Raw genomic sequence first — 12,080 nt, 5'->3', positions numbered from 1 at the left:
ACATCCATATGTGTTAAAACCTTAAAATTAATACTTCAATTATCAATGATCATTCCAAATTTATTAACAGCTTAACAAGTACTACGTACAAGGATATATAAGCTCACCATCAACTATAGAGTAAGGTGAATTACTATGAACAATAATTTACATTTATCATCCGCTTGGTGGCTCTCTAAACAAAAAAAATAGCATCATTGTAATTTTGCTAAGGATATTTCACCCGGTTAATTATTCCATATTACTCGTATACGAGTAGATTTTTTTTTTTTCAATCAATAGTACGCAGTCACGCACTGTACGGCTGCACTCATCCTCCATCCAAAAACTCAAGACCTGCAGATCAGCTAAAACGCCGTATCTCCACTTTTCCGCACCTTCGAAAAACAATCGAATACCAGAGTTACAAACAATTGGCGAAGGAGGAAGAAGATACCAAAGTTTTCTCTCTCCTCAACTCTCTCATTCTCGCTAGTATTTGTTCCGCCATTAGAGGATGACGGAGGTGGCGAGCTCGGTAGTACACGAAGTGTTGGGAAGACGAGCCGAAGACATAGACCAACCTATTATTGATTACATCGTCAATGTCCTCGCCGACGAAGATTTCGATTTCGGCGCCGAAGGTGACGGCGTATACGACGCACTCGGCGAGCTCCTTGTCGATTCTGGCGCCGTTACCGATTTCTCTGAGTGCCGCTCTGTAATTTTCTCTCTTTTATTCTATTGCTTTATTTGTTTGATTATTATGATGTTGATTATGAGTTAATTTGACAGTTTGTATTGATAGTAATTGTTAGTTGATTATGATGTTAGTGTATTAGAGATTGGAGGTGGTTTGTTATTGGATTCTTGTGATTTTAATTATATTGGGACTAAAGTTTTGATTTTTCAGTATTATGTGATCTAGGATTAGGGTTTTCTGTTAGGTTTATATGAATTCGGCTTAAGAGAATGTATGGACTACTCAAAATAAGCATAATAAAGTATCTAGGAGAGGACAATGAATTTGTTGATATGCAAAGGGATTTTTATTGTGAAGTCTTGTGTCTTGTAAGGCTTCCTACTGTAATTTGCTGTTACCTTTCTTGCCTTTTGAATAACATTTGCATTCCAAGGTTCACTTTGCCATATTGCCATGTCATGCCATTCAAATCCTTTTGTTGGGGAAGAGAGGGAAGGACAGGTGAGGTGAGGTTTTTGTCTTTTTTCGATCAAACTTCCATAGGTGATAGGTTTACTTACTGCTAGGCTGCTAGCTGTTTTAGGTGAACGATATACATAATCCATTAAGGTTTAAAAGTGTTACTCTTACCAAATGCGGCCATTTTTATAAGTTGTTACACTTTCATTTTTGGCAAACCCTTTGTATAACAAAGAGGCACTAGGCAATAAAGGTAGAGTGCCTTTTTTGCTCTAGGCGAGGCACATTTAAAGCGGCTCACCAGAGGTGCACATATGCAATTTTCATTAATTTCTTTTTATATTGTGTGCCTCACTTCAAAGAGGCAAGGTGCACCAAAGCCCACCCAGGCGTAGCAGGATCTTCATCGCCTCATTGCCCTCGAACCTTTTTATACATTGGGCAAACCTTTCCATATTCATCTCTCTCCTCTCATGAACCCCACCCGAACCAGTTATTACTTTTTTATTACTCCCTCCGTTTTTAAATAGTTGCTCAATTTCTATTTTTTGCACTATTCATTTGTCCTACTTTGACTAATGTTTGTGATTTATACATAAGAAAAAATATAGTCTTGTGGGTATTTGTTGGAATCATATCAATGAATAGATTATTAATTTTCAATTGTTAGAATTTATACTTATTGATAATTAAAGATGTTAATGATCAAAGATTAGCATCGGCATGCGTGTCCAATAGAAATGGAGCAAGTATTAAAAAACGGAGAGAGTATTATTTTTCTTTTCATATTCCTTACTTTTCAATAAACTTTTAGCTCCACTATAAAGGTATTTGGTAAAGAGCTTATGGGGCATTATTGGCTTATTTGACCAAATTGACCGCTAGATAAGTTAATTTGAAGTGTTTGGTGTAGAGCTGATTAAAAAATTTTATTTCATCAAATAAGCTCTTTTTCAATAAGTAATTTTAAAGAAGCTTTTTTATTAGTTGCTTTAAATATTTTAGGTGAAATTATACTTATACCCCCATTTAGTCTAAAACCCGAATTCAAGTACCTACCCCACAATTAGCTTATCAGCCATTTTGCATTCGAAATAGCTTTAAGCAATCAATTATTTACCAATTCTTTATATAAACATTTAATACAATACGCTAGTCAAAATCAGCTAACATAATCAGTTGAGCTTATAGCTTTTTAACATACACGACCTATAGTTTTCATGGTTTTGTAATACTCTAATTACCCCAGTTACATTTAATTATGTTCAAGTCAATTAAATTTACTTAAACTATGTGCCGGGCAAATTGTAACATTTTTTTTATTTTTTTATTTTTTTATTTTTTAAAAAAGAGGGAGTATCGATATCTTGAATCTGTTGTGTTATGATGAAACCTATTTGATTTTTTTTTGTATTTTGGCAATCTTGACAGGTGTGTAGCATATTATGTGATAAATTTGGGAAACATGGATTAGTTAAGCCAAAGCCGACTGTAAGAAGTCTAGCAGCACCAGTAAGGATGTTTGATGGGATGGACGAAGATGTCGTGCCAAAAAAAAAGGTCGAGGAGGTAGATGGCCCTCTATTGACTGAGCGCGACAAAATGAAGATTGAGAGGAAGAAGAGGAAGGACGAACGTCAAAGGGAGGTAAATTCAATGTTTTCTTACAAGGTTGTTTGTCACAAGTCTTAATTTGTTTTTTTTTACTCGTGTCCCTCTTGAACAACTTCAAGCTTATTGGTTTGGAACAGCAAATTGGATGCTTCCTGGACTAGTTATATATTTATTGTTTGACTGATTGTCAGGTTGCTAGGAGTGTATGTAATATGCCATTCTGAGTTGCTTGGTGGGGGTTAGCTAACCATCTATGCACAATGAAAGCATCACAATATATTCAGTATTATAACACTCCCTCTGTCCTCAAATATCTTCCTATTAGGTTTGAACACACTTATTTAGGATTTAGTAGGGTGGGGTGAGAGTGTGAGAGAAAGAGAGTTAGTGGATGGGTTTACTTCACATGATATGTGAAAAATTTTCCATTTTAAGTAGCATGAAGGTTTTTTGTAATGTAGGCAGGTTATCTGTAGATAGAGAGAGATATAATGGATCAAATCAAATAACATAACCTATTTCAACTTTTTGTTTGGAATGAACTAGGCATTTCAATTCTTTCCCAATCTAATATTCAATAGAAAGAGTAGGCTTGCTATATGAGGGGGGGGGGGGGGGGGGGGTCATAATATGCAATGTGTTTCAACTTCCTTTGAACTCTATTTTGATTGAAGTAATGTGTAGAATTCCCAGGTCTTAGTGTGTAGTTAGTTTTGCTCTCTTGGTGATTATTAGTTGTCTATATCTATCTTGTATGCCCTTTGCATTCATTATCTTATTGTTCAAAATCAAACAGGTTCAATACCTGAAGCATGTGGAAGAAATGGAAGCTGTCAGAGCAGGAATGCCTGTTGTATGCGTAAATCACGGGCAAGACACTGGTGGACCTACTATCAGGGATATCCATTTAGATAGCTTTACTGTATCTGTTGGAGGCCGGGATCTCATTGTAGATGGTTCAGTGACTCTTTCTTTTGGGAGACACTATGGTATGTTTTCCACACTCCGGTATTCTGTGAGGCACCTCCTCCTCAAGTCTCTTGCTCATTAGAAATGGCAATGAGCAATCTAATCTTTAAAAATTCAGCAGTGTATTTCCGGTGACTTAGTTAATGCTATTGTTCTTCATTGGCAGGACTTATTGGAAGAAATGGTACAGGAAAAACTACATTCCTCAGGCACATGGCCTTGAAGGCCATTGATGGTATTCCAAAAAACTGCCAAATACTACATGTGGAGCAAGAAGTGGTGGGAGATGACACAACTGCCTTACAGTGTGTACTCAATTCAGACATTGAACGAAACCAGCTTTTGCAAGAAGAAGCTCGCTTATTAGCACTGCAGGTGAAACTTTACTTCTAAAATTTTCATCACATGCCGTTAGGTACATTACATTATTACAGTTATTTGGATATTAATTGCTCTCTATTCATCTTTTCAATAGAGAGAACAAGAACTTCAGGGCTCAGATGAAAAAAGCAATGGTGCATTGAACGGAGATATTGGTAAAGATACCATTACGGAGAGGCTGCAAGAAATATACAAAAGACTTGAACTCATAGATGCTGATTCAGCAGAGGCACGAGCAGCCTCAATCCTTGCGGTCAGTATGAGCATATATTGATATTGCTTTCGTTTGGCTGTGATCATGGTTTAGCCAGATGATTTTCTAAATATATAGAATGTGCTCTACTCAACTTATTTTGGATTTTTTTGGGGTAAAAGTAAGCTAAACATATTGCCAAAAAGGGAAAGTTACATGAGAGTGGCATACCACTCATTACAAGCACCAAAATCACCTCATCACATCATAACGAAAAATAGACCAAACACACTGTACTAGTGTACTTAGTTACAAATTGAAAGAAACCATTCTCCACTTATCACTAAGTCTAGCTTGTACAGTTGTAGTGTTGTACAGGGTGTCTGATGTATGTAGTCATACCCTTGCAATAACACAGTGGGCTGCATGATTGAAACTATGACTGAATAAATATCAATTTCATGTACGATGGCTTCATGAGCTTTACACATTCAAACAGAAATGAATTACCATGAAATAGCTTAGGGAGATCTGGGATGTCCTTGATTCTTCTTGATTATTAAGTTGTCTTTTTGGAACAGGTCACTTGCTATTCAGTGTTGTTGATGCCTATTCTAAATACTGATAGTTTGTTGGCAATTGGAATATTTCCAGGGTCTCAGTTTCTCACCAGAGATGCAGCATAAGGCCACAAGAACCTTTTCTGGAGGATGGAGAATGCGTATAGCTCTTGCACGTGCGTTGTTTATAGAGCCTGATCTATTACTTCTTGATGAACCGACAGTAAGTATTATGCTCATTCGAACTCTTATTTTTTGATGGTATTGATGTAATGGTTGCCTCTGAATTTTATGTGCAGAACCATCTTGATCTACATGCTGTGCTATGGCTGGAGTCTTACTTATTGAAATGGCCCAAAACATTTATAGTTGTGTCTCATGCCAGAGAATTTTTGAATTCGGTAGAGTTTTAATTTGAAGCTGTTTGTTGGCAAGGATGTTTGACTAGTAATACCATATTCTGAACTTTGTCAAGTGGAATTATTAAAAATATCTTTTCAATATATCCCTTCAGGTTGTCACTGATATCATTTATCTGCATGGGCAAAAATTGACTACATTCAAAGGAGATTATGACACATTTGAGAGGACAAGAGAGGAACAACTGAAGGTTCAACAGAGAGCAGTTGAGGCTAATGAAAAATCCAGGTCGCATATGCAGGTCTGTGGTCAAAAGTTGCTGCAATCGATTTAATTGTTGTAGCTTGTTTATATCATGTCAATGATTGCTTTCAGCATCCACCATTACATATTCAAGTAGTATTTCCCTTAAATTTATTTTATTGTGTTCTAGTCGATATTATTTCCTTCAAGGTCTCATAGCTTTTCATTGCGTATTTTCTGGCCTGCTCTCTATTTTTATGCGTGCTAAGCTTTATTCTTCATTTCTTCCTATGTTGCAGGCTTTTATTGACAAATTTCGTTACAATGCGAAGCGTGCATCTCTTGTTCAATCTAGAATCAAGGTGCTAATTGATATTCTTCTAACTTTGTTGATTAAGGTTTTTGGTTTATGATGTCTTAGCTATTTGTTGGATGATCTAAGATTCTCCCGTTTTGGAACTTAATGTTAAAGTGAATAGCTCTTACCTTTTGATTCTTGTTTAACTAACTTTTCAATAAGAAAATATTCCATGTTATATTATAAATCTGCACTGTTGATTTCTTTTTCCAGATGATTAGTATTTTAAATTTTCGTCATGTTAATTTTTTTTTTTTACTGAATGCTTCTCTTTTTATTATTTTTTATCTTAACAGGCACTAGACCGCTTGGGTGTTGTTGATGCAATTGTTAATGATCCTGAGTATGCATTACCATCTTCATGGCTTGCTTCTTTAACATTTTATGTGTCTTTGGCTTATGATTTGACGCTGTGTTTTCTTCAAGTTAATATTCAGTTTTCTACCTTGGCAGTTACAAATTTGAATTTCCAACACCAGATGACCGACCAGGTCCTCCTATCATAAGTTTCAGGTATGTTTATGATTCTGATTTTCATTCTTTGCTTTTGATTTTGAATTTACGCACAGGTATAATTGTGTTTATAATAGATAAACCTTAATCTCCTTAATTTCTTGGAAGCTTTGTGGAATCTGGCTCTTTATGCTTGATTTTTATGTCCAAATTCATCTTTGCAAATAACTGATTCTGGTTATGAAGGCAGGATTTATTCTGAAGTTGTTTATGTTTGAATGTTGTTTTAGTGATGCATCTTTTGCCTATCCTGGCGGACCGACACTGTTCAAGAATTTGAATTTTGGGATTGATTTGGACAGTCGTATTGCTAGTAAGTTTTTCGTCTTAGTTCTCCGTGGTTTTTGTCTGCTTGACTGCTTGTAGGTGCTGATGGATTCTCCTCAGCGATTTTGGTTCTTCTATCTTTCTTTTGTTTTTGATTTGATTATCTGCAGTATGAGTGAACAACTGCATTTATTTGGAAATTCTGTTACTTTACATGTAAAAGGCAATAAGATCTGCTGTGTTGCTTTTGGGTCTATGTTGAATGATCTCTTCTTGTTTGAATGATTTATTTGTTAATGAATCTTTTTTTCTTTTTTTTTTTTTTTTTTTTCCTGCAACAATTTGTTAATGAATCTTTAAAGTTTGCTGTCTCTATCATCCTTTCCATCTTGTGTAATTGTTTTGATTAAGCTCCCAACCATTACCAGTGGACATGATTCATGAATTAGTCTCTCTTTATCTTACAGAATGTTTGCTAAGGAACATGATTTAGTTTAGGTGAGGAATTTAGGTGTATGCCTATATTCATAAGTGATGATATCTTTATTTAGATAAGGCATTTTGTTTCCCATTAGAATGATTTTGGTTTGATTTGGACCAAGCATGTTGTCAAATTTTTTGGTGAAAAGTCTTGATTATTGGATGCTTTTGATCTAAATTTAATACTATTCTGCAGTGGTTGGTCCTAATGGTATTGGCAAGTCCACAATACTCAACTTGATTGCTGGGGAACTGCAACCAAGCTCAGGAACTGTATTCCGCTCAGCCAAGGTATACAGTATGTACATTGGTACACATTTTATCAAACTATTATCCTTGTTGCATTAAACTTTTCATTGCTGCCTGGAATAATATGGTTATTGTAATTAGCCTTGGTATTGTAATTTTTTCTTTTTTTTGCAATTGTTAATGCTATAAGCTGACATTTCTTTTTCAGAGCTTTAAAAAATTAGAAGTCTTCTTGTCTCAGTATTGTAGTGTCGTCATTTGTGATGTATTGCAGTCAGTATCTTTTCTACCTTTTATTTTCTTTCCTCGTTGATTGCTGAGTGGTGGCGTGGTGCTGTGTGGTCTTGCATCTTTTCTACTGAAACTTCACTAGCATTAATGTCAGGGCAAGACCTGTTTTCAAATTCCACCTTTCAAGCCTATAGCTGGAGTTAAATTGGCTTCCTGAGCTACTTTATCTATATGTGAATGCTAATGCTGCTGTATCTTTCTGTGAATTATTTGATAGTCTTGGTCAGTTACTTGCTGATTGTTTTTCTTCCCTGCCTTGTCATTTGTTCAACTGCCTGTTTTTTATGCTTGCTTGGTTCACATGTCATTTTGGTTGGGCTTTTTTTTGTTAATTTTTTTGAATAGTAGTAGGATTCTTTAATTTAGACCAGACTTCTTGCTGTTGTGAAACTGAAAGGAGCTTATGGCTCTATAAACAATTAAGTTCATGAAGAAAATCTTGAAGGCATGTTTTCTCATGTTTGTTTCAACCGCAGTCAACTTCTAATCTTTTACTTTATATATGCAGGTCCGTATTGCTGTATTTAGTCAGCACCATGTTGATGGATTGGACTTGTCTTCAAATCCTCTTCTATATTTGATGCGCTGCTTCCCGGTAGGTTTTCTGAGAATGTTGTTTTTATTGTCGGTTACATGAAATTATTCCTTAGAATTAAATAACACCATTGCATTATGTAAAGACTGCTCCATTATGTAGGGCTGTTTTAAACAGGATTTTACTTGCCATCCCTTGAAACATGTCACTTTTGGCAATAAATTCAGAGCTTGATGTTGGTTTATTATTGGCTATTTTCTTATGTCTTTAGTTGTAGCAATAAAGCTGCTATTCACATTGATAATATTAATTTCTACATGTCTAGATAATTGTTATTCATTTTGTGGCCAGTATGAATGTTTTGCCCTCGGTTCTTAACAAATTAAGGTGCTAAAGAATACATGTTCATATACATCTATAAAAACTATCAAAAACCATAATTAAGTAAAAAAAACCAACTTTACAGATTATGCTACAACAGCTGTGACATACAGTGTAAAGGTTGTGAGAAGCCACTTATGCAACTATGCCACTGGTTCTTCCTTTGTTTTTTTACTTGCAATGTTTTGACTCTTACATTTATTTACATATTGAACCTTGATTGTTTTTTTGGTAATTTATACTGAAGCAAAAATGCACTCACGTGGGATCTCTCTTTCTTTTTTTGATGAGGGATGTGGGATTTTGTTAGACTCGTCTTATTATTTTTTTAAAATAACTTTTTGTAGATTTGACAAGTGTGATATTCATGACATTGCAAATTAAATTTTTTTGAAGTGTATGGAACAATGGAAAATTGGACATCATCCATAAAGTAGTCCAGCCAAAAGCCTCGCATAAGCGATTAGGAATAAAGTAGACTAGCCAATAGCTTCACATAAGCTATTACATACCTAAAAAGCCTTCAGAAAAAACCCCGAGTGAGCTTGAGAAGTCTCAGTTTCAGGAAAATGTAGCAAAGATGTCCCGGCAGAATCTGTTAAGGCAGTACAGGTGAAGAGAATGTGAACTTGTAATAGTAGTGGCTGGTGTCTTTGCATTCTTGGCTTAAGCAGGAAAAGAAGGATTGGTCTATCTAGTTAAGTACTTTCATTAAGTTTTGTTGAAGAATCTGATTTGGCAGTTGCAGCTTCCATCAGAATCCCTCGGCCTAGGGCCCTAGGATGTTATGTTATCTATGTTTCCCACTATCCGATGAGAAAGAACCGATTTTTCAGGTGTCCACAGTTTCAGACTTTTAGTAGAACCCCAGGCAGCATTTCCGATGCAGTTACCTACTTAATCACTTATCAGTAGCATTTATTAAATAATTTGGCATAGAGAAATATGTGCAAAATTAGTGAACATGTTGAGGAGGGAATTTATGATGGAAAACTTTCTTTAGTGGCTTTCATTGTATACTTGAAAGATTTGACCGGACCATTCTGAAAACTTTATATATGTTAATATTTCAGGGTGTTCCTGAACAGAAGTTGAGAGGTCATTTGGGTTCATTTGGTATAACTGGAAATCTTGCGCTTCAGCCTATGTACACATTATCTGGTATGTTCCTTTTCAGCATATTGGTAATATTTGGTATGCTGGTCATCGTGGAAACTTTCTCTTAGCTTGCAGAATGGATGCGGAAAACTATATCCAATTGTGATTCATTTTTTACTTAATCATGTCTGCTTCTCGGTGATCCTGCAATTTATGGTTGTTGAAGTTTTGGTACTCCATTAATGGATATAATGGTTTTTTGTAACAGGTGGTCAAAAAAGCAGAGTAGCTTTTGCAAAGATTACTTTCAAGAAGCCACATTTATTATTGTTGGACGAGCCATCAAATCATCTTGTAAGTATTTTCATCGTTGTGATTATTGGTTACTTCGTATAAAAGAGTGCTAAATTGCTGAACCATGGGTGAGGCAGCAGTGCCCTCAAAATCTTGAATGTATCAGGTGGATGAATTATTGAATTAACAAACTTTTATGAATTGAAAAGTCGAATTCTTTGTTGCATAGTCCATTTCTGTGTGTAGTTCGCGTCAAAAATAATGAAAAAATGTGGGCTTGACATTTTCTTTTTTCCAGTTTGTGTCTGACATGTCACAAAAATATGAAAATAATGTGGATTGACTTATTTGTTCATATTGTGGGGAACTAAAGGTTAATGGTTAGTAAACGTATTTGCTATATCAGCTTGATTTGTTTATGCTATTTCCCAATATTGTTCTGTCATCATACATTTGTTCACAGTAGAAGATTGCCAACCTTTAACAATAGCAGTTGCCAAGTTATGTGAAGAATCCTTCAATGTGGTTTGTGGGTTTACTGTTCTATGTAGGAGACGTTTCAATTGAAATTTTTCAGACATGAATTGATTATGGTATTTTAAATTAACTGCAGGATTTGGATGCCGTAGAAGCTCTTATCCAGGGTCTTGTTATGTTCCAAGGAGGAATACTGATGGTATTATTTTCTTTCATTTGGCTGTAGCCTGTAGCTACCATTTATTGATACTTTTTTTTTGGCTCTTTTGCCCCAATTGATAGTAATGGTAATGAGGTTAAGTCCAACAATGTCCGTGATAATGCTTCCTCACCTCTAAGTATGTGTTGAAATTTTCATCATAACTGTTTATTGCACTATCATGAACATTGTTGTGAAACTTTCCTAACTCATTACCATTGCCTTCGAATGTTACTTATAACCTGTACCAAACCAACCATTGGAGCACAAACACAACAATCCTTAACTGGATAAGTGATGTCTATGTCTATGCAGGTTAGCCACGATGAACACTTAATTTCAAACAGTGTTGATGAGCTGTGGGCAGTGTCTGATGGGATCGTGACACCTTTCCGTGGGACATTCCAAGATTATAAGAAGTTACTGCACTCATCTTGAGTTGAGTCGGTTGTCAAAACATGAGTTCTAAAGTTTTTATGTAGCGAACACATAATATGTTTTTAAGTGGTGGGCATAGAATATCACGAATGTGAAATGGCTGGAGTGTTTGAAACCATAGCAAACATGCTGCTGTATGTTGCCACTAATTAAGCTTTGGAGTGTATGATTATGTGATTATGTTATTCTTGCAAACAATTACTATACAGCAATCACTAATTGATTACATTCATATGTAACATGCAAAAAAGTTGAAATATAACGAATAGGAAAAATTGCTCCCATTAATCTGAACTTTGCCTCGTCCGCCGAAAATAATCCCAACTTTCGTTTATTATCTATTGCACCGAACTTTGGGGGGTATTAATTTCTATTGCACCCAATTTACCTGAAACCGGTTAATCAGGTTAACATTTGTGAATTAAATTTTTTTGCACACGTGTCAATATGTAATTGGTTGGAAAAAAAAAAAGAAAAATGAAAAGAAAAAAAAAATTAATTTCCTAAACTAATCCACCACCAGCCCCACCTCCACCACCACACCACCACCACCAGCGCACACTCTCCCCTCACGTAGCCCAGCAGCCAGCCAAATTGACCACCACAATGACCGAAAATGGCCAGCCACCACACCTACATGTGTGTTTCCCCACCATAAAACAACCCCCCTTCCCAAAATCGACCACCAAAATTGGCCACATATGGCCGAAATCGGTCGCTGTTGGGGTTGAATGGTTGATTTCAACCTTTTATCGGCCGATTTCTGCCGTTGGTGGCTGATTTCGTCTCGAATGTAAGGTTTAAGGGTTAGGATTTGGGGGATTTTGGGTAGAAGCAGGCTGTTGCTGCCCTTGCTGGTGGTCGTGGTTGCAATGGGATGTTGGTGGAGTTGCAGGGAAAGGGAAGCAGGGAGGTTGGTGAAGTGTGTGAAGTGCGCAGGGGGAAGGGGAAGTAGGAAGGTGGGCTGGGAGGCGGTTTCCGGGAACGAGGGAAGGGGGAGTGCTGGGCGGTGGTTTATGGGCACGAGGGAGGGGTTTTC

At 36.2% G+C, this 12,080-nt stretch overlaps 1 protein-coding gene across 1 annotated transcript; it reads left to right on the top strand.

The window, feature by feature from the left end:
* Nucleotides 1-272: 272 nt before the first annotated feature.
* LOC145598304 (ABC transporter F family member 3-like) lies at nt 273-11,239 on the top strand. The gene is made up of 18 exons (XM_081654642.1): nt 273-700; nt 2,573-2,788; nt 3,552-3,744; nt 3,891-4,099; nt 4,200-4,358; nt 4,953-5,081; nt 5,158-5,259; nt 5,373-5,519; nt 5,761-5,823; nt 6,116-6,162; nt 6,273-6,332; nt 6,563-6,645; nt 7,276-7,370; nt 8,128-8,214; nt 9,609-9,696; nt 9,902-9,987; nt 10,541-10,603; nt 10,919-11,239. The coding sequence occupies exons 1-18, from the start codon at nt 497-499 to the stop codon at nt 11,039-11,041; spliced, it is 2,154 nt and encodes a 717-aa protein (XP_081510768.1). The 5' UTR covers nt 273-496; the 3' UTR covers nt 11,042-11,239.
* Nucleotides 11,240-12,080: the final 841 nt, after the last annotated feature.

This window comes from Chenopodium album, chromosome 20 (genome assembly GCF_948465745.1).
Source record: "Chenopodium album chromosome 20, dcCheAlbu1.1, whole genome shotgun sequence".
In the NCBI taxonomy this organism is placed as follows: domain Eukaryota; kingdom Viridiplantae; phylum Streptophyta; class Magnoliopsida; order Caryophyllales; family Amaranthaceae; genus Chenopodium; species Chenopodium album.
This window is presented reverse-complemented; position numbering and strand designations above follow the sequence as displayed.

Coding starts and splice junctions, on each gene's coding strand:
- LOC145598304 (XM_081654642.1), top strand. CDS start 497: ATGACGGAGGTGGCGAGCTCGGTAGTACACGAAGTGTTGGGAAGACGA. Junction 4,359..4,952: donor GAGCAGCCTCAATCCTTGCG/GTCAGTATGAGC, acceptor GAATATTTCCAG/GGTCTCAGTTTCTCACCAGA. Junction 5,824..6,115: donor TTGTTCAATCTAGAATCAAG/GTGCTAATTGAT, acceptor TTATCTTAACAG/GCACTAGACCGCTTGGGTGT.